Genomic DNA, 23,447 nt, shown 5'->3' with positions numbered 1-23,447 from the left:
AGTTTTAAGCTAAAGGACTTTCAATACCTACACACTGATGTGTTTATGTCAAGGGACGTTCAAAAGAATAACCAAGATACTTGACAGATACAAATTTTATTTTTCATGCTAAAATTTTTACAAATTTTATTGTCATACACAATTACAAGAGTAACAGTTACAAGTGAATTAAAAAAAATAGCATTTGGGGGCACTTCTATTCATTTTACTATCATAAGCATGTTTTATTACATGAATAGCAACAATAGTTACAGAACTGTTCAACTTGGAAATTCAATAAGTGTGTTATGATAGAGGGTAATACATAATATAAACGAAGAGTAAGTGCCTGAACATAGTTTTACGGTCTATACTACTCTTTATTCCACAGTTAGAATCATGGGTTAGAATCTACCCAGTAATGCCATCATTCAGATATTTGACCAGGCAGGTCAAGTCAGCAATCAATTCAAATCATTTTCCAAAATCTTACTTAATTTAGTTCTACAAGGAAATATAAGTAAAATACACAAGACATGACTTGCTGGTATTTTTCACCTGAAACAAACCATTACATATTCAAAGTATGCATCTTGTGCAACTTGGCATTTGTTCCATCTCACACAATTAAAAGATGAATAGTACTTATAGCACTTAGAATCACCCAACTACAGCTGATACAGTATCTCCCAGACTTCTAGCTTCTAAAACTCTGGGGGAAGTGGGACAATTTGAACTGTAACAGTCTACATGGTAGTAATATTACCTCTTGGCCATTGGCCCAATACTAATCCTTTTTGTTTTTTAGTATACAAAATATGCTGAAAACATTTCTCTTAAACACATTTCAATTAATGTAATTAAACAGAAGGCACAGCTTCCTTCTACAAGAGTTAGATTTAGCTATGAAAAACTTGCCATATATTTATTAATTTATGGAATATTTTTAAGGTCAACACAGACTATACTGTATTTTTTAATTTAGAGCCTGTGCTAAACACATGTAAAAAGAACTACAAACGTGATCTCATTAGTAGTTAAAAAAAAACCAAAAACAGAAATTTCCACTTTCATCCCTATAATAACTTTTAAATATATCCCTTGCTTTTATCCAAATTAAGGATAAATTTAAATCCACTGTGAAATTTACATTCTGACTAAGCACAAAAATACACAAATATTAGTTCTAATCAGAAATTTCAGCTGACAAGTGAAAATTTTTACTTTGAAATAAGTAGACCTCAGATATAGAAGTGAAATTTTTGATGGAAGTACACTCCAAATATATTTTGTTTTCATGTAAAAATAAATTTTTTTAAGGAAATAATGTTTAACAGTCTTTTTACTCTACCTTCTCAAACACATATAGTTTCCTTAAAATAAAGGTTCAAGATGAACATCTTATTTCAAATCTGATTTTACAAAAAAGAGAGAAATAAAATTAATTATTCTTAGATGTATTTGAGCCAAGTAGTTGCTACTTCCAGACGTTATGAGCTTAAATATCATGACATTATGGTAAGTAACCTTTGGCTTACAATCTAATAACTTTACAAAATAACTTGAAATTCGATTCGTACTGCTTATCAAAGAAGACTGATAAGTACTTGTAAATTTAAAATTCTATCTTTTAAAAAGAAAAACAGCCTATCTAACAGATAAGTATGAATATTTTAAAAATCAACAATAAACCAGTTTTATTATATCAAAGACCTACAAAATAATAAAATATCCCAATAGTATTTTTGAAAATACTATCAAAAACCTCAGTCTCATATAGTAAATGCAACAACCAATATACTTTTACAAATTAAGCATTTTCAAAGACTGGAAAGAAAATATGCTAATTGTAAGAGCAATGATGCTTGAGTCAAACAAATCTGTTCTGAACCTCAAATCTGCTACTTGCAAGCTTAGGTGTATTTTTTAACTTCTCTAAAACTCAATTTTCTCAGATATAAAGGTACTGACAGTATCTACCTTAGATGGTTTGAAGAATAATAAGATAATGCACATAAAATTAGTACAGTATCTGACACAGGAAGTAACCAATAAATATTAGCTATTACTGAGCAGTGACTTACTTAGGGGTCAAGTACCTAAGAAAACATTTTCTTAAATAAGATATAATTATTATATAAAGAATTATTTTAAGAACTTAAAAAAAACAAAATGCCATGGGAGAGAGTTGGGGACACGCCCTCCAATGAAATATCCAGAATTATATTTCAATAATGATAAGGCTAAGATCACAAAGGATTCATCAGGCTATGTTTGAAGTTTCCTAAGTCACTTCTATTCTGTTTTGGCAGTCACTTCCTATCTATTTTAACACTGCACTGTGTTATTTCCAAACTACAATTCAGAAGATCTGATGTGAATTTTGTTTCCTTCTCATGAATTTTTAGAGAAAATAATCACGTCATTAGCCTAAACAAATAAAAAAGGCATAGAAAAATGCACACAAATAAAATCAGTCATTTACATGTTATGTACTACAGTAAAGATGGTTATTTAACAATTTCAAGCAATATATCTGGTATCTAATACTTTAAAACTGTTCTTATTTCAAATCTCAAATACATTACTCTCTATTATTGATAAATAATCTACTGATAATGCATCAGTTGTATTTTTATTGGAATGATCACAGAAGACTAAATTTTAACAGAAAAATTAAGTAAAAATTATGCTCCAAAATATTTTACAAGTGCTCATTTCCCATTTAAAATATTTCAGGTACCAACTTAAAGGTAACCATATCTTATTCCATCACTATCATTTTGATTGTCACTATTAACTACGTGAACATTTTCTTTAATTTTTAATCATACTAACCTGAGTCAACAGGGCTTCCCAACGGATATTTTAAATGATAGAGCACAGATATGGGATATGGGAGACAGAAAAACTAGGTCTGGCTCCAATTAAACTATTTACTAAATATGTGATCTTCAGCAAGTCCCTCAACTTCTCCATGCCTCTCCTTCTTCAAGATGAGGATTCTACCACCCTCCTTGTCTGACTCACAGGATTATGGGAAATCATGTAAGAAAAAAGATATCAAAGAGCTCTGAAAAGAACATAGTGCTATATACATGTAATATCAACACACAGAGGCTTGTTAGAATCTTGGATTTGGTTAGAACGAGGAGTCTAAAAGATGCAATTTAAGAGAAAGCTACTCTTGAAAGTATTAGAAAAAAATATGTAACATCTTTACCATTTCCTTTGGATAAGGTCTGAGAGCAGTGTTAAAAATATAACAATACCTAACCTATTACCATGTCAGAAACCACAGTGGATAAGGACTTGAGAAAAGTTAAAGCCTCATTCATTCTTTCCAGATATTTTTTAATGGCTATAATTCTGCTTCGCCAGAATGTGTTTTTATAGTTTTATTAATTTATAGCTTGCTTTGTTTTCGGCTTATTCCAGCAGTTACTTAACCCTCTCTGAAAGTAGTCACGGGTGATCTTTATTTCTCTACTACTTGTTTTTTATTTATTTTAAATTCTACTTTTTGCAGACAAACTCCATGGAAAGTAGGTGTAATAAAGTTTTAAAGAATGAAGACAAAATATTCAATAACAAGTCACTAAAAGTACATGTTGCCTCACTTTCTCACCTCTTCAGCAAATACTATGCATGTACTCTAAAAGGATATTAGAACCACAAATCAACAGAAAAATCCATTTAATTTACACTACATAATTTTCCAAGATTTAAACATACAAAGTAGGAAAATAAATCAGGATTGACTTTTGAGGGAGGCATACCTGAAGGATGATTTTGGAGAAAAGAATGGTGATTTTGAAGTAAACGGAATATAAGGAAATATTTTAACATTTTTTGATTTCACACAGAGTCACTGAAATACTATTATCTCTAGGTCACTAGCTATATGAGAAATTATATGGGTGACTGGTCAGGTATGTAGAAACAGATTTGGAAGCCCTATTACAGGTGATCATTGAAGTCACAGGAGTAGAGGTTTTGAGGCAAAAGGTCTAGATAATACTCATTAAATGATGTCACAAGATAGAAAATGAGGGAAAATGAAATAAGAATTATTGAAAAATACAAATAGAATCAATATATTAGAGAAATGTGCAGTTTCAAGGAGAATGGAGTAGTTAAAAAAACAGCAGAAGAAAAACATTAAGACTGGGTTTGACTAGAAAGAAAGTCCATAACAAATGTAAAGGGGTGATTTTAGTTTAATAGTGAGGACAGATGAATTAGCAGTAGATTAAAGGAAGACTAAGTAATTCAAAAATGAAGTTAGTGCATCCCACCTATTTAAAATGTTCACTCAGGAAAACATGGAGAAAATGATATGAAAGAAATGATATCAAAGCTAAGAGGAGACCAGAGTGTGTGTTTCAAGGCAGAAAGGAGAGCTTCATTAGCTCTAAATAATTAAATAAAACTTAGGTTTTATAGTTGAGAGAGTCCGACTGATAAAACAGGTATATTTTTAAACCTAGGTTAGGCACTTTGTATGGGAAGAGGAGGAACCTGATTTCTGTCACTAGGGAACAGAAAGAAATTAATCTCAAGCCACTTATTTGTTCTGGTATCACAGTCAGCCCCTATGCTGAGTGGTATGTATTTAAAAGGTACTTAGAACTTGACAAGTGAAAAGGCAAAAAGCCCAAATGGAAAATGGTAATGAAAATATAAACCAGCAAAGTAAGTCAAAAATTTACACTTGAAAACAATTTTAAATAAAATCCAAACCCAAAGTAGAAAGCTTTAAAAATGTAACTGCTAGAGGCATGATATGCACGTGATGTGTAAAGTAGTTAAAATTTTAAAAGCATAATATAGGTTTTATTTTGATATAACCACTATCATTTAATGACAGGATTTCTTGAATAATTTCTACCAAAGAAATAATTTCATCCTCTAAAACATTCATAAAATTAATGACTTGGGTACCTAATAGTTGTGAAAAATAAGTGTCTTCACAATTTCACAATTGTTCAGTATGAAAAGCAACATTAAAAAAAAGTGGAGTTTCAAAATATTTTATTTCCAATCTACTTTATGCCTGATCCAATATGTAATTGGAACCATATTCACATTCTACAGGTTTCTGAATTTCATTTTCCTGTTTTATTTAGTTTATGAGCAACTTACTTTATTTTGAATCTGTACCACTTTGACATTTATTAAAGCTATATAACAGCCATGCAAAATTTATTTACAATATTGTACAATGAATGACCATGTTTGAAGATTACAAAAAATTTCACAAAACTGTAACTAATATGGCAGGACCTGTGAAACACACTATTTAGGGGCTTTTAAAAATTTTAGGTACAGAATTTTGCAAAGATTATTTTGACTTATAAGTGTTACACAAGCACTGGCTTGAAATAAGACTGACCAAAATATGCAAATGAGAATTTCAATAAATGAAAAATTAAAATGTTTAGCTAAAAGCTAAAATATCATATAGTTGAAATACTACCACGTAGCAATGAGAATTTATAAAACAGGGAAAAAAAGGTCATTTTTTAAAAGTCTTCCATGAATAATAGGCTCTTAGTAATATTTTATAAAAACATTCAGAAACAAACTTTCTCAAATTATATTCATCACCAAAATTATGTTTTCAGTAGTGATTGGAGCTGCGAATTTTAAATGATCATTTATTGTTCTTATAAGGGAAGTCTCGGTTTTTCCCTTTGGGGACAGGGGGTTGGGAGGAAAATCAATCAGTAAATTTAGATTCATGTAAAAGACCCTGGTACAAATATCATGAACACAGAGTGGAGAGTTGCAATAACTTGCAAGCCCACATACTTTTAGCTGTACTCTTAAAAGAGTGTAAACTTTAGGTTTGTTCAATTTAAGATTTATCAGGAAGTAAGTACCTCATCCTTTAGAGTTTGGGAAAAAGCAATAGACATTTCTTCGTCTCCAGCTGCATCTCTTCCAGTTTTTATTGTTGTGGCTGAAGTACATTTAGATATTCAGACTGCCCCAACTGATAAGTTGTGTTCCTTCCACAATCAACATACTGGTACCTCTCCTGGGATATCTGTTCAGAGTGTCCAAAGTATGTCGTTGTCACAGTAACTCTAAAAATAAAATAAATGACAAGAATCACTGAATAGTTATATATTAAAAAGTTTTCTAAAGTGAGAATACTTTTATACATCAAAATTCTCGAGATTATTTGATTAAGGATAACTTAATATTGCAGACACAGTCCTCTTAGGGAATATTTCCCCACCAGACAAAAGAAATGCTGGCTGAGCAAGCCCTATCCAAATAATTATATACAACAAATGTAATTTTTTCAAAACATCTATCTTTAGTTAAAAATATATGTTCACTACACTCTTAAAAATAATCATACAGTTCTACCATAGGAAAAGGGTTAATCAAATGTCAGCTAATGGCTCAAATACCAAACGTACAACCTACAATGTTGCAATGGCTTCGGACCAACACCTAACTTACATTACTTCTGCACATTACTGTTCACATTAACTGGTTACCAGAGGCAGCAAGGAATCGGATGTTGAGCCCAGTCCTCTCTATTGCAACCCCTGCCATTTTCCTGAGTTCTTTCAAGGTCTATATTCACTATCTAGCAGTCATGTGAACCTTCACCATTCTGAGCTCCCATTACTTGACCTCATAGCACTCTTGTAAGGCTTAAAACCCACTTGAGATGGTATTTGTAAACATGTGTATGCTCTAAGCCAATGTTATAAATCTAAAGTTTAAACAAAGAAGTATCTCTTTAAAAAAATTTCATACTTACTGCATCATGAGTACTATGTTATGCACTTTGATGGATATCAGTGTACAGAAATCGCTGTTAAAGGAAAAACAATGTGAATAAATGCAAATCACAATACAATAAATTTAAAAAAATTAAGATTCCTCCTCCTATGTTAAAGCTAACAGAGATATTATTAAGAAGATAAAATAACTAAGCATTTACTGGTTGAGCATTTTCTATATCAAATAATGATTAATATTTTCATGACTTCTTATTCTTTTTTCTTTTTAAAGACTGGCACCTGAGCTAACATCTGTTGCCAATCTTCTTTTCCCTTTTTCCCCCTTCTTTTCTCCAAAGACTCCCATACACAGTTGTATATTCTACTTGTTAGTGCCTCTGTTTATGCTATGAGGGACGCCCCCTCAGCGTGGCCTGATGAGCGGTGCCATGGCCCGCACCCAGGATCCGAAGCGGCGAAACCCTGGGCCGCGTGCATGAATTTAACCACTCGGCCATGGGGACGGCCCCAGAAAAGGTAATGCTTTCCTACTACTACATTTGTAGAATTGTTTTAACATGAGCTACAGATTACTATTTTTGTTCGCCTTTTGAAATTTCAGTAACCAGTTTATTCTATATCAGGCTAATATCAAAGATAATGAAAATTTATCATTATTTTTTACTTAAGAGTTAGTAATCATTTCAACTCAATTTAAAAGCTTCAGAATCAAACTCTTAATAGAGTATTATACATTATTTTTAGTCCTTCTATATCAAAACATCAACAAATACTACAATATATGAGAATATGAGTCTCATAACATAGTAAATAAAAAGTGACATGGTGTATATGATCCTAATTTTGAAAAATATAAAACAAATTTTATGTGTATAGGTGTATGTACATAAACATTATGTATGTCGGAAAGGGATGATTAGAGGCCAGAAGGAATATTTCAAAATGTCTTGACTATTAAGATTATGGAAAATTAAAAAAAAAATACATACACAGACACACACACACTTTATTCTTCATACCTTATAATGAGAGAAAATTATTAAAAATCAGAACTTACAACATATAACTCATTTCCTCTGCTATGACAGTAGGTACTGTGTAATCAATCTGAAAGGCAAATATTGAAAATAAAGCAATAGAGAATAGAATCAAAACTTTAAGTATTTCAGATACATTTCATAACTTCAAAAAATTTAGAAATCTCACCCTTTAGGAGAGTTTGATTCTAAGACCTTCTCTTATACATACATGGGGTATACCTCAAAGTCAAGTTTGTGAGGAAATCTCCCCCTTCTTCAAGTTAATATGATATACAAAGTTGAGACTCATTTAACTCCTCCAAAGTATTTCATGACCAAAGCTTACCTGTTTCATATCCAGCGGACCAATAATGGTTATGTTGTTTAAGCGTGCCTTTCCAATAACTGTTTTTGAAAACTGAACTTGTGCAGTAATGTTTTCAACTTCAACAGAATAATAGTTATTGTTTGTTATATTTAGTGTGTTCTGTGAAAGAAAGAAGGCAGAAAATATGCAAGTTATCCAAAAATAAGCATAACAAATATGTACTCAACATTAGCAAAGAAAATGACTTCACTTGTAGCCATGCTTCATTTATTAGGAGGAAGAAATGTATCACCAAAAATGTCAAAGAACACTAAGTGAACCAATTAGTATCACGCATGAGCACTATGTATATAACATGCCTAAAATAAACACACAATTAAGAAAAAATAGGCCCAGAAAATGTATAGTACAGGAATACAGAAAAACAAATTTAGAAGATATATCTGTGGCCTTAGCAAAATCTCAACAAAAATAATTTTAAAATTTCATTTAAATTTTTACTAAATGTTAATATATACATGTCTCCACTGACTATATTAGTAAGTTATTTCCTATTAAATACAGAGATGACCATTTAAAATGTTAAATAGTACTCTACATAAACTTTTTTATTTAAGAGAAATTGATATTTTAACTAATCCTCGAATAGAGGTTTCACCAGGTCACTTTGGAGAAGAAATGGGATAGACTTATGCTTGTTTGGTTGGAAAAAAATGCAGCTGCATCACTTCTATAGTTATTTAGGTAACAGCTGGAGCAAACTTCTGCAACTCTAATACACAATTGTATCAAATTACTTTAGGAAATAGTCAATAAAAATAAGAAAGAAAAAATACTAAATCAAGAAATAACAGATATAAATAAAACATCTAAAAGCCATAGCAAAAGAAACCAAAATCAATAGACACTAAGTGATAAATCTTGAAGAAGTATTCATAAGGCAGATAGTAATGGTTACCATCTACACCAAGAGCCCTTACAAGTTGAAAAGGAAAAGAGAAAGCCTCAACAGGAAAAAAGCAAAACAAGAACAAAGGATATGAGTGAGCCAATCAAAAGAGTACAAATATAAATGGCCAAGGAACCTTAAAAATTCTCAAATTCATTTATAGTCAGGGAAAAGTTGATTTAGGTAAAAATGAATATTGCTTTATATCCATTAAACTAGTAAAACTTGTAGAAAGCAAAAAATTCTATTTCTGGCAGGGATATGGGCAAAAGGATATATTTTTACATTTTTGGCAAATTTGTCAAGGATTACAGCCATTTTGATAACTAATCCAGCAATATCCATTAAAATAAAAATTATGGATATCATTTGACCTACAATCCTACTTCTGAGCATTTGTTACACAGAAATAAAAACACTAGGATGTTAATGACAGTGTTATTTGTAGTCGCAAAAAAAACCCAAAACAAAACAACCCTGAAAATAAAGTGAATGCCCATCCATAAAAAGAATGATTGAATAAATAATATTAAGTCATTGCATGGAATATTATGTAGCCATTAAAAAGAACAGATTAACCCTATGCCAGAAAATCAGGAGAGATTTCTAGAAGGTATCAACATGTGAGAAAACCAAAATGCATAAAAGCATGTAGAAAATATTATATTTTGAAAATAAATACCAATTTAAGAAAAATAACATGAGTTTATCTATAAGTTAATGTGACTATGGAGAAAGATATGGAAAGATGCAATATGGGAAAGGAGAGAAAGGACTCTTAGTTTACATGATCACATTTACGCATTCATTTAAATTATTATAGTAACAAATGCAAAGAAATTTTTTAACTTCCAGATAATTTTAGTAGAAATAACCTTTATCTAAACATATAAACATTTTCACCTACTTGGCTCTTAATCCCCATGCAGGATTCATTTCTAGACACTATAAGAAAGGGACTGCTAAGTTGAGGTCAACAGACCTTCTTATCCAGACCAAGGAATGGGATTCAGGAGAATCTTGGAATTGTATATACATGCAAAATATGGTTGGTATGTGTCTTTTCTTCTGAAGTGTGCATAACTTTCATTAGGATATTAAAGGAATCAATGGTGCAAAACAGGGTGAGAACAAAAATACTTATGAGAATTAGGAAAAGATACATTGGGAGTTAGAAAGAAAATATAAACATCAAGAAAGAGAAGAAAAAATAAGATAGGACAAAAAAGTTTAGTACTAAAGATGAGATATTTTATTGCTGAGAGCAGTGAGAATCCATTTAATTTGTAAGTCAAGGGACCACAATCATATGCTTTTAAACAATCATGATTTATTATCAAAGGCCTTAAACTATCTATGATCTTTAACTGGCAAATTTACTTTCTGGAATTTATCCTGAAGATATAACCTGAAATGGAAACAAGGTTTAAGCACACAGATGATTTCTGAATAAATATTTGTAACAACAAAACTAAACATCTATATAGAAAATCGTTGACTAAATTGTAATACAGCCATGTAAAAAGACTACATGTGACCACTTAATATGGGAAACTGTAGTGAGAGCTCAATTAACTTAAAATGTGCGTGTGTGTGTATGTACATGTGTATCTTTATACACATTTGAAAAAGTCTGATTACATTTGTCAAGGTGTATATATATGTATGCAAATGTATATATGCACTGTTAGCAAATATAGGTACATGTTAATAGTTAGGTCTAGGCTAGGCAGTAGAAGTAAAAATTTTTATACATTACAGTATTTTTCAAATATCTTTTAATTAAATGTTTTTATTATTAGAAAGAATAAATTTTACTAAAAAAGAGTAAGTAGTACTAATATATTTTACTCATTTTAAAAAACAAAATTATATAATTCCTTTTTTCAAAATACTCATACAGAACCTACAGAAATCTCAGCCTCTTTTCTCACTGTCATCTAGTCAAACCTAATGCTCATCTATATAATAATCCTATTTCTTATTTAATGTTCAGTCTTTCTCAATTTAGTCAAGTGCTAGTATCCCAAAATGTGGAAATTCCTGAAGAATTATTTAAAAGTATGGTATTTACATTTAAATACATTTTTTGGTATTTAAAAGGGAACTGCACGTGGCTTTTATTTTTTATCATATGTTTACAATATTCAATACTAAAACAGGCTCTGGAGGTTGGCCAAAAAGATCTGGCCATTGTTTTAAATACTGTACCTAAAAAGGAAAATATGTTCCTTGTTCCAAATGGCTGTTAAGGTAGGGAAACACCCAACAATTCCCCAGTCATATGAAATGATTTACAATTAGCATTGTGTTATATGTTTCATGCACATACATATTTTTTTCATAGATAAGGTTTTTTTCTAAAAGCCCTCAGATTGACAACTTTTGACAGTAAACAATGAGGTTGAAGGTTCCACAGGAGTTTTTTTTTTTCTTGTAATTAAGTAGTAACCATACCATTTAACTTTAACCATACCATTTCCTTTCAGTTCCTGTTCCTCCAAACCTCCCTCCTCCCAACCACTACCAGAGACATCTCTATTTCAACTTCAACCATACCAGCCACTTCTGAAAGGAAAACCAAGGAAAGTCTAATATCACTCTTCCAAACAAATCACTGCCACACAGATACACTGTGAGACCTGAAGCCATAAATGATTGCTAATGGCATGATCAATATATATCATTTTCCTTTTTAATAATACAGTGTTTTGCAAACCTTGTTTTTTTCTAACAAATGTTAACATGTAAAACATGTAGAAAACCCCCTCTGAAGCTCCGTTTGCTTGTTTGTTTTTTGTTTTCAGGAGTGGGGAGACTGTAGAGTCCTGAAAACCACTGTCCTGGGAAATACAGAGGATATTTCACACCTACTAACTTACAAGAGACATCAAACAGTCACTGGTACTTTATCTTTAAGCACAACAAAGGAATAGTCTGTTAAAGATGGCAAAAATTACACTTTACAAAACATAAAGAAATGAAAATGTTACATTAATAATATCTATCAAATCAACAATGTTAACACCTTGCTAGGAATTATTCAGAGTAAACTGAAAAGTAAACAGACTATAAATACTTTATTTGCTAGCAATTAATTGTTTAGCTTATTCTACCCTCCTAAAGGCAGGTGTTTAACCTCCTAAAGGTGATGCTTAACATCATAAAGGAACAAAGTAAAACATTTTTCATGTAAATTTTTACTTACTGTGATATTTAAATATATTGTACGCTTCTGAACATCATAACTGACATATGCTGATTTTACACCAATGTATTTCACGTCGATAGAGCGAGGGAAAAGGAAAAACACAGCCAGTCCCGAAAGGAGCAGACAGACAAACACAGAAGCCATCACATACAGTTTTCTGAAAAGGAAAATGGACTATTTAAACATATGTGCATCAAAAATTACATAACGAAACACTTAGGATATCTTCAACTTGAATTTTTCTCCTATCTATTAATACCAGCAGGAAAAGATATATTGTATTGTACCAGCTTTTTACATTATAAAGTATTGAGTAGGCTTGGGTCTGAGTCTATTAAGCATTAAAATCTTCTTAAAAGATGTATTTACCTTTTTGGAGACTAGGATTTCAGGCTTATTATAGATAGAACATTACTGCACTGATTCCCAAACCAGGCTGCACATTAGAATGAAGCTGGGGAGCTTTTTAAAATATAGATTTCAAGACTCCCTTTTGAATTCACTGAAGCAGAATTTTCACATGAGAGTTTTGCCAATCTTATGACTCCTTAAAGTAACTGCTCATCAGAAACACCTGTGAAGCTCTTAAAAAAATAATGATACAACCACATGCCTCATCAATCTCACTGACTGACACAGTCCTTGAGTCTCCTCATCCCAAGGTATTTATGTACTCAGTTTTAAAAATATTGTTTACATTAATCAACTCTGTTTTGAAGATGTTGTTAAACTCTGTCTTTAAAACCAGGAAAGGGGGATAATATTATGCAGGTACAAGACAAGAATAAAATAAACTTTCCATGTCTTTGCTATTAATTCTTAATTCTCAAGAACGTTTTCACTGTTATCAAATTATCCCAATGGCTAAACCATTAGTCATCTGCTCATTAAGTGAAATATGTAAAATGTCCTCTACAATGTCTGGTACATAAAGGGGTTCATTAAATATTCTCACCTCTTTTAAATTTTATCTTTCAAAATAAGGATATTAAGAATTCAATCAACTCCTTTATACATGTATAACACTAAAGAATTTGGCATTAGAATCCAGGACCAAAAGCTTTGGGTGGAGAGTTAGATGGCAATTACAAATTGGGCAAGCACTAAAATATTTTACAAGAGCATTTGACAAAAACATCACTCCCTCTTTTGTCCCAGTTCAGGGCACTGCCCATATAATCCCAGAGTGTGTGTGTGCGTGTTTCTGTTTCAGAGTATGAGTTTGACCTATTCTTTGTTTTTTCTTATACTCATGGTCACTTAACAACAGTGATAGACATTGAGAAATGTGTCATTAGGTGATTTCATCATTGTGTGAACATCATAGAGTGTATTTACTCAAACCTAGATATTATAGCCTAGGCTGTATGGTACTAATCTTATGGGACCACTGTCAAATATGCAGTCCACCACTGACCAAAATGTCATCATTCAGCAGATGACTGTATAATTTTGCTAGATAATACCACATTCCCCTTCACTAGCAAGGCATGATTGTGCTTGTTTTCACACAGTATTACCAACAAAATATATTGACAAACTTCTGGATATTTGCTAATCTGATAAGAAACAGTATCTCAATGTCATTTAATTTGCAATTCTCTCAGGAGCAAGTTGGGACGTCTTTTCATATGCTTAAAGGACATTTGCATTTCTTTTCTTCTGAAACAGCCATTCACAGCTCTTACTCGCTTTTCATTTGGTGGTCAGCTTTTTTCTTCTCAAATTGTAAAGCTCTTTAAAGAGTAAGGATATTGGCCCTGTTTGTAATAATCATTTACAGATATCACTTCCCAGTTTGCCATTTGAATTCTGACTTCAATTACGGTTTTGTTTTCATCTTGTAAACATTAACCTAATACTTTGTTAAATTTATTCATCTTTTCTTTCATCACTGGATTCTGAATCATAGTTGGAAATATTTTTCCACTCTCAGGTTATAAAGGAATTAGTTCCGATTTCTTACATATTCATAACTGTCTTCATATTTTATAATAAAGGGTCAGATTGACTATTTTTAAAATCCCTTTCCACAAGGCTTAGATATGTGGCTCTACTGCTTTCTTGTTTGAAGCACTGTCACCAAGAAGTAGCATGCCAATCTGATTTTCTATCGCTTATAAATTAATTGATCCTTTGGCATGGGCACTCAAAGGAGTTTTTCTGGGTTTACTGTGGGTTTTTTTTCACCTTCCAAGTCGAGTGATTTCACTAGGATGGGTTGATTGTTTTCAGAACTATGGTATCCCTTTTCAATATGTAGGTTCACTACTTTTTTTACTTCAGGCAAGTGTTCTTGAATTAAATGTTTAGTATTTATTCAGCTTGACTCCTTTGATTTTCTTCAGACTCCACTTACACGTATACTCAACCTTCTTTGCCTGTGTTCTATACCATTTTCTCTCAAATTCTTTTCATTAATTTATGCTCTTCTGTCATAACTTCTATACTTTTTATGCTGTTCTGTCACAGCTTCTATATTTTTAATTTCTTTTAGAAAATTTTATGCTAAGTTTTCATCTGCTTTTCTTATATGATTTTGTCATCTGTCAGCATTTTCTTCAGTTCACTTTCTTCTTCTTATTTTTTACCATCTTTTCAGGATGCCTAATTGCAACCCCTTTTTGTTGCTCATGTTTAAATGAGATGAGTTTCTGCACTGTTAAGAGAAGGTTCCATTTTAGGGGATGAGGATGGGCCAGGGTTGCTTTCCTAGCTTCACTGCTCAAGGACTCCATCCTCTGTTGTTAGACAAATTATTTTAAAAAAATGGCCTCTATGTATATCCACTTCTATAGTTTTGAGACTCTCTCTCTAGTTTCTGAACCTTTTTTTCCCTTATCCCTGTTCTTGCCCTACACAAATCAAATTTTATCTCCAATACGTTTTTCCTTAGGATGTGTCTGTCCTTTTGTAAGAGTTTTTGTTGACTTTCCCTAAGATGTCTGAGGGCTTAGGATGGTCCAGTTCCTTGTGATCTTCTCAAGGTCCCTTAGTAGATCTGTGGCCTTTTTTATACTCTCTCCAAGCTGCAGCATGCAGAATCCTCGCACTTTTACAGGTTATTCTCTGAGGTATTTGCTAGAAGTCCTCTGAGTGGGGTCCTCTTCTTTTGAGTAAAGTATTTGCTTTGGGTATCAGGGGTCTTGGGACTCTTACGAACTCTTTTGGCTTCCCTTCACAACTTCCACATAGCTGCAATGCACGTCTGGGTCCTTTCTGTTATTGTGGTTTGAACACTCATTTTTATTCTGGGGCTAGCGGGAACACCTTAACATCCATTTTTTAATGAAAATGTCCCTGTGTGTGTCTCCTACTGCTATTCTAGGTTTGTCTGTTTTAATAAATACATTTGAGAAGATTCAGATACTAGGTTGCTTTCAAGACCTTACCCCACCCAGGATCTTTTTTTTTTTGATGACACAAAGGATATGAGAGCATAACTTAATAACCTGATAGCATTTTTCCTTTTACTAGTGTTAACTAGTATAATCATCATACATAATTTGAAAAGTAAAAAAGACATAAAACAAACAAAAATGCCTTTTTCTTATAATCACTTACGTTCTTCTTGGCCTTAATCTCTGATCACTATATGGAATCAATGCCACCAATTGGTTTTCTTGTCCTAAAAGTCAAAGAAGTAGGTTTAAAAATTTATTAACATGAAATTAAAAATATAGTGGCTCCTCATCAAGGTCTGGTTTGAAAAGACCAGAATGCTGTCTGGCTGTCATCTCATTCCTTTTGTAAACTGCTCCCAAAATCTTTAATAATTATCCAGTAGAAGCTGAGTTCCAAAGTAGGTAGTATGTTTTTATGTACCTAGATGTCTAGCTAATCGAAATAGTGTAAAGAATGAGGAAGAATAATTCTTTCACTGAAAAAAAATCTAAAAAGTCTCAGCTTTCAGAAGATCTGAATTTACCAGGGCTTCCTTTAACCCCATGATTAAAACTCTGATTTGGTTATGTGGAAAAGAGTGGCAGAAAAAGCCCTATAACTACAGAGCTTCCTACATTATCCCTCTTGAAAACCAAACGACACATACCAAGTCTCATGCTTCAAGAGCCCCAACGTAACGAGCCTTCCAGGACTTTTTCAGGCCACTCCCCTCTCTACATTAAGTGACTTCAAAATTCATCATTTATTTCTTTGGTTGAGCTATATCATATACTTTAATAGATATACGGATCTTTAAATGCCAATTTTCTAATCTTATTAGAACTTGGCTCTTTATGTTAACTGTTAGAGCACCAACATCAAATTCTCTTTTGAAGCTTTCCATAACGCTTCCATTACTCCTCTCTGCCCTCTCCACAATTCTCCCCTCACTTACATTACCCCCACCACACCCACATATAAATAGATACATACATATATCTATATCTATATATATATATAAAATGTATATATGTTTCTGTGTGTTTATACATATCCCATCTTGTTTGGTGGTATTCATTTGGCTAAACTACAATCCTGGTTAAAACCAAGCCTTTAGCTACTATGCCTATATCCACACAGCTAAATGTGGATAGAGAAAAACATACAACTATGCTCACTGATCTCATTTTAGATCACTAATCTCAAGTGGCCCTTAATGATACCAATAATCATACTGTATTTCCCTAGTTCACACTCTCAATCTGACTCTCCAAGACCACAATTTCATAACTTCAACCTTCTTTTGAATCCTCCAAATCTTCTTCCCTCTCCTCACTCTTAGCTCCTGATGTGGCAAATAGAAGGGAACTTTCACAGGCTCCCACCACTTCCTCCACACACCTACCTACTTCTGTGTCCACACACTCTACCTTCTCTGCTGTTACTAAGCGTAAACTGCAGGTCCTCCTCTGTATGAGCAGCCCTCTGCAACTGTACACTAAATCTAATCATTCTCCCATCTCCTGCATTATCAGTGTTTTCTCTATGGATTATTCTCATCAGCATACAAACATATTATTCACTCCATCTTAAAAAAAATTCCTCTCCTTTTCTATACAGCAAAACTCCTCAAAAAAAACTCTGTTCTTACTATATAACTTCTCTCCTATGTTCTCTTGATCTCACTCTATACAGTACATGATATACATGCTTATGCAGGCTACCAAAGCTGCTCTTTTAAACGTCTCCAGTGGGCCTCTACACCACCAAATCCAATGTCAGTTCTGTGAATAAACTGGGACCCCTCTCTCTGGTCTAAGAGGCGAATCTAGCAAGTGAGCTGCATAGGCTTAAAGTCAGTACAATAAAAACCCATGCTGTACTGTGAAGCAGCAGTGCAGGCCTCATAAACCCGTGTCTAAATGACCTTGCAACCCCTCATCTCGTGACTGAAGATGCCAGCAGGATGAATCAGCAACAGGAGGAGATAATGGGTACCTCGCTCTCACATTTCCCAAACACGTTTCTTAGCTATTGAGGGAAAAAGTGACAACCCTGGTCCTTGCCTCCCTCCACACGTAGATAACACCAGCATTCTAAGTCTTCTTTGACATATAACCAAAAGTTCTCGTTATTCTTGAAGTATATGATTATTAGACATCTAAGCCCTTTCCTACACATATACTGCTTTGTTAAAAGGTATGCAAACTACACTCAGACCTGTAGACCTTGGAGCAGTTCCTCAGAATACTGTGTTGGACTATTTCCTGGGATTTGAATTCCTCATTTTGATTAACAAACTCCTTACCCAGACTCTATTTCGGTCAACAGTTCTCAGTCCTTACATTACTTGATCTACCAGTAGCATCCAACATAGTTGATCACTCTTTCCTCCTTGGTACACTTTCTACATTTATCTTCCAGGACACCACAGACACAGGGATTTCCTCCTTCTACTCTAGGTGCTCTTTTTCAAACTTAGTACTCTCATCCAACTCAGCTTTAAGTATCATCTATATACTCATGACTCCAGCCTAGGCCTTGCACTTGAATTCTGGGCCCTTATTATAACTAACTGCCTAACGAACATATCCACACAGATGTCAAATATGTATCACCAAATGTACAAATCTAAAATTGAGCTCCTGATCTTTCCCCTGACATACACACTCAAATCTTTTCTTCATCCTAATAAATGGCTACTCCATTCTTCCAGTTACTCAGACAAAAATACCTTTGGAGTCATCCTTGATTTCCTACAAGCCACAATCCACTTCTACCTGCCAAAAAAGCCTATTGGCCACACCTCAAAAATATATCCAGGTTACTAAAATGGTACTCCCCGCCCCCACCCTTAGCCTAGTGCATTAATCTCTTCAACTACAATAATCCTTTTAGTCTCAAACAGCTACTACCCCTGCAAAGATAAAACCATCACAAAGGCCAACTCAAATATAAATATAAACTTCCTCAACCCATGGCATCTCTCAGAGACTCTGGCATACCTTATACAGTCACTTTGTCCTTCCCTCAGGTTCTCTCCAGGGTCATATATCAACTTCAGTCAAACAGAAAATAAGAGTAGCACAAGGTATTTTTATTATTTCTATTGTTGTCACTACTACTAAAGCAGCCTACAAACAGCACATGGGGATTATTCCCTTCTAGCTTCCCCTATGATATGCCACAAACTGATTTTTTTTTTCCTATTTGGCTCATCATCATATACCATCTCTCTTCATGTAGTTCCTCTTAAAAATAACTAATTTGGGCATGATCAGCTTATTACTGTTCTTTAGATAATGAATTAAAAATATTAAGTCATCAAATTGCTCCTAATACTCAATATACCAAAGCAATTGTGATATGACTTCTATTGATGCCAAAAGGGACTAGAAGTTTTCAGTCAAGAGATAGTGCATATCTGCTATAACAGCAGGTGGGAAAGAAAAAATACTGGAGGTAGAGGGATGGTTTTCACTACTGCTTTAGGAATCTTAATTAACATTTTTATGTTTGTTTCTTTGTGTCCTTTTGCCCGAAGATAAGTGATACAAAGGTTTAACTTTTATTCTAAGTCTTTTAAAACACTGAGGGGTGGTTGTGCTCAGACTCACGGGTTTTATAACAGTTGTACAAATGCCTAGAATCATTCTTGAAAGGAAAAGCAATGCAATAACACATACCCCTAGGAATTCTTCCTGTTCCTTGACAAGTGGGGCAAGTGACACTATCTCTTCCTGTAAATTCCACATACGGAAACTGAGAGACATCTCCATTTCTTCCATCTTCATTATGGACTTCACTATTAACCAATCCATTCCTCATATTTTCAGTTGATGTGACTCCATCATAAGCCTCTTCTTTATTTGAATGTAAAGTCAAATGAGAAAAAGACTTTCCCATATCTAAAGAAAGAGAAAAATCTTACAGTAAACTTCAGGAAAAAAGTATACTAGAGAACATCATGGGATATTTACATGAATCTAATTAATTAACAACAAACTTTAAGGGAATGTTCAAACTACTTTTTGGATTAGAATTATACTCAATCAAAGTAATGCCTAAAACAAGGGAGCCATTTACCAGAATCCAAAAGAGTTTCTCTAACAAAATATTACGAAAATATATCATGTTAGACTTTTGATGAGAATGGGCTTTCAAACAACATTAAAATTTGACAGAAGTTTACACTTTCTATAGTTCTCTGAAAAGAAACAAGTGGGCTTCACTTTTCTTAGAATAAAACAAAAACAGATTCTACCTTTAAACCAGTTAGCACAGAAGGCAAAAGTTACTTTGGGCAAATTACACCTAGGTATTATACGTATTACCAGGTAAACTCAAAGTAGTATTTTTCAGCCTTTCAAAATGCAAGCCCCTGTGTGGTAAATAAAATCCACAATCCTTCTCATCCTCACATTTCTTGCTTTAAATATTTAACTACTTGCAACAAAAACAACCTAAAAACCAAATCCTGCAGATCTTTCTTTCATTCAACAGCCGGTAGAGTTAAAATTATGACATTAATATCCAAAATACTGAATAAAAATCACCAATACAAAGCAGCAAAATTTGGAACATTAATTTCAAAACTTTAGGATGACAGTATCAAAAAATAACATAGGAAAATTAAATACAAATTTAAAGCCAAGTAAGAATAAGTAACTAGTACTTATACCTATATAAAAATAACCTCCACAAGTCAGTAATGCAATAACACTGCAGTTAAGGTCATACGATTTTAAGGATGAAAAGAACTTAAAATCGATATAATCCAATCTGCTGGTATTCTGAGGGAAAACTAATAGAGGGAAAGCAGAAATTAAAACTAACCTATTTCTTCTCCTTTTGAATTTGACCATATACCTTTTACCAGTTCCTAAAAATAGATTATAGACATTCATACAAAGAGGTAAATGTTTCTTTTAAAAATTCTCGCTGATGTGAATAAGGAAAGCTGACATTTAAAATAATTCAATTTATCCTGTAGGATGAAGAAAAGTTCTTTTAAAATTGGCACGCCATCCGTATGTGGGAGTGACTCAAACATAGTGTGAACAGCAGGATTAAAAACACTATGCAACTGGTAGGCAAACTTAAAATTGCGGAATGATGAATAAAGATGCTTATTTCCACTATTTAAAAATCTATGTACACATTGTCCGTGTAAGTTCAAAAACATAAATGATTTATGATTTCTACAAATGTATTATCTTCCCTTGATTTGTCTCAGTGACATTAAATCTAAGCCAAACCAATACTTGCCAGTCACAGGTGGTTCAGGAGTGAATTAACATCACTGTCCCCTGGCTGTGACCTTGGGCCCTACGTGGAGTACTAGATGAGCTGGGATCTGTGGGCCTCAGAGGCACCCTTTCTGGGATCTCTGCTAACACAACAGGAGTGTAAGGTGCATCCCACAGGAATGCCTTAGCGGGGGTAGACAGAAAGCAAAAGCAAGTGGTTCTCAGTCTGGGCCTGTTTTCTATCATTATCTAACAGTTGCCTTGATGGAGTCTGTCTCTGACAGGTGTTTGTTTCATCAAGACTGTGGACAAGCGCCAGACTTTGTCACCGACTGGGCATCCCTGCCTTCTCTAATGGATTTTCCTCACAGCACTGATAAAGTTAACCACTTTTATTCCTGGAGACTCGCTGGTTTATAAAACGGTGCCAGGGGCCCTTTCGTTCCCCGTGCTCAACGTTTTCATCGCAATCTCTTAATTTACTGGAAACAAATACGGATCTCAGACTCAGTATGGAAAGGAAAGGAAAGTACAGCACTCCATCCAATTTAAACGGGTGATCGTCTGTGATAAAGAAAGAAGGTAGCGCCTTCAATCAACTACGTAAACAAAACCCGACACACAGCCTCCTCTGGAAAGGTTAAAGATAAGATCCAGGCAACCACGCAAGAAAACTCAAGAATAGCAAAAACAAGGGGCCACCTGGCCGCACAAGATGTGGGGGCCTGGAATCAATACCATGCCGCTGGAGCCGCTTGGCAGGAGGCTGGGTCCCCGTAGGAGGAGGTGACACAACTCCTTCACCCAGCTCTGAGCACCTCCCCAGTCGCCCAGTGGGCCCAGCTCCCCGGCGCCCTCCCCTCCTCCACCCTCTCGTGCGGCTCGGCTCTACCCAGGGCGCGCCGCTCGGGCCCGCTCCGGAACGGGACTTAGGGGTTGAGCGTCCGGGGTCGCTCACCGGCACGTGGGGCGCTGCGCAGTCCCGAGCTGCTGCGGTGCGGGCAGGCCCGAGACAGGGTCACGGAGTCCGCAGTCCCGGGTGCTGAAGCTGGAGCGACGGGCCTGCAGCGCCCGGCCGCCGCGGAGTCTGGAGGGGGGAGGGGCCGGACGACGACGACATCAGCTGAGGCCCGGCGCTGCTGCAACCTGCGCCCGCACCTGCGCAGAAAGCTCCCAAAGGAGGCGTATAGCCCGGGAGAGTGCAAGACGCATGCGTCTTTCCTCCGGCTTCGTAAAGCCCGAAAGCGCAGCTGCTGTGACTGCGCGCTATCGCGGTTTCGTTGCCTTGGTCTCCCCAGACTTAAAGGTAAAAATTGGTCGCCCTGACCCTGGAAAATTTTAAAATAATAGTACCTCCTCCATTTTTTTTTTCCCTGTCAGGCCATTTCCTTTTGCAAAAGGGAAAAATGTTCGCTCTCTGCCTCACCCCTCAACTGAGCAGCTTTCTAGTCCACGCTGTGCGAGTCGTCCCTGACACTAGGGAGGCCAGGAGTGGGATAAACTGGGAGGTAGACACACATCTGGCAGCCGAAGAGTCACCTCTATTTTAATTTAGAACCTCTTGCCCAGTAGAAGGGAACTGGAAGCGGGCAGGAACTCTGTTTTTGTTTGGGTTGTGGTTTGCGTGGTTTTAGTTTTGTTTTTGCACATGCTGTCTTCCCCCCCCCGCCCCCGTAACTCAGTGGTTAGTTACAGGAGTGTGAGATCCCAGCTCAAATCCCAGTGCTTCGACTCATCGCTGTGACGCGGAGCTACACTTCCCGACGTCTCCAAGGCGAAGTTATCTCAGTTAGAAAATGAGAATAACAATACAGTGTTGTTTTGAGGGTTAAATGAGATACAGTGAATAACTGTCCAGTACAGACTAGACTCATTGTCTGCAGAGTTTAACATTTAATGAATGGTAGCTATTGTTATAATCATTGTCACAAGATAGAAAGTAACCAAGGAAAGAAGTGATAGTAATTTATTTCTCTGTTCTGACAGGATCGGTGTGTTTGGCCAATGGAATACGAAGATATGTAAAAGTAAGAAGTGCAAGCCAAAATAATATACAATTTAATATTTAAAATTATTATATCCACGTGTGAGATAATGAGCCTTTTCACACAATTTGGCTAAGATATAAACTCATAAATTTTCTGGCAGACAGTTAGGCAATATGTATCAAGAGTATTAAAAATTTAAATTTTCACATCCTTTAGCCCAGCAATCCCACTCTTTGGAATTTATCCTAAACCTAATGAGAACTCTAAAAAGATTTATGTACAAAGTGTGTTCATTTAACTTAAATGTCCAAAAAAAAAGGGACATTGATTAAATCATCTTCTAAGTCCCTTTTTAAAGCCCATGTCTTCCAATGGGACATTGATTCAATTATTTCAACCCCTCTTATTTAGCTCATGTCTTCCAAAGATGGGGGGAAAGGTGGTCATTCTCCACCACCATTGTCTGAAATTTCAAAATAAGTAGCTTGGCTAAAGCAAATCAGAATCCTGGGAACCTCCGTCTCAAGTGGAAAAAAAGGAGACATAAAACAATATTTTGTATACATTTTCACA

The 23,447-nt window shown here is 34.6% G+C and overlaps 1 protein-coding gene across 1 annotated transcript; it reads right to left on the bottom strand.

The window, feature by feature from the left end:
- Positions 1–80: 80 nt before the first annotated feature.
- On the bottom strand, positions 81–22,429 carry TMEM106B (transmembrane protein 106B). The gene is made up of 8 exons (XM_001495693.6): positions 21,845–22,429; positions 19,324–19,545; positions 15,818–15,881; positions 12,251–12,410; positions 8,112–8,252; positions 7,804–7,853; positions 6,764–6,817; positions 81–6,071 (listed from the first exon to the last, which is right to left on the bottom strand). The coding sequence occupies exons 2-8, from the start codon at positions 19,541–19,543 to the stop codon at positions 5,933–5,935; spliced, it is 828 nt and encodes a 275-aa protein (XP_001495743.2). The 5' UTR covers positions 19,544–19,545; positions 21,845–22,429; the 3' UTR covers positions 81–5,932.
- Between the last annotated feature and the right edge of the window lie 1,018 nt (positions 22,430–23,447).

The sequence above is a fragment of the Equus caballus genome, chromosome 4 (assembly GCF_041296265.1).
Source record: "Equus caballus isolate H_3958 breed thoroughbred chromosome 4, TB-T2T, whole genome shotgun sequence".
In the NCBI taxonomy this organism is placed as follows: Eukaryota; Metazoa; Chordata; class Mammalia; order Perissodactyla; family Equidae; genus Equus; species Equus caballus.
The sequence above is the reverse complement of the archived record's forward strand: the minus strand, read 5'-3'. Positions and strand labels throughout refer to the sequence as shown.

Excerpts from the sequence above, each read along its gene's own strand:
- TMEM106B (XM_001495693.6), bottom strand. The coding sequence starts at position 19,543 with ATGGGAAAGTCTTTTTCTCATTTGACTTTACATTCAAATAAAGAAGAG. Across the intron at positions 7,854-8,111 it reads GTCCGCTGGATATGAAACAG|ATTGATTACACAGTACCTAC; the intron begins GTAAGCTTTGGT and ends TTTGCCTTTCAG. Across the intron at positions 6,818-7,803 it reads GAGGAAATGAGTTATATGTT|CGATTTCTGTACACTGATAT; the intron begins GTAAGTTCTGAT and ends TTCCTTTAACAG.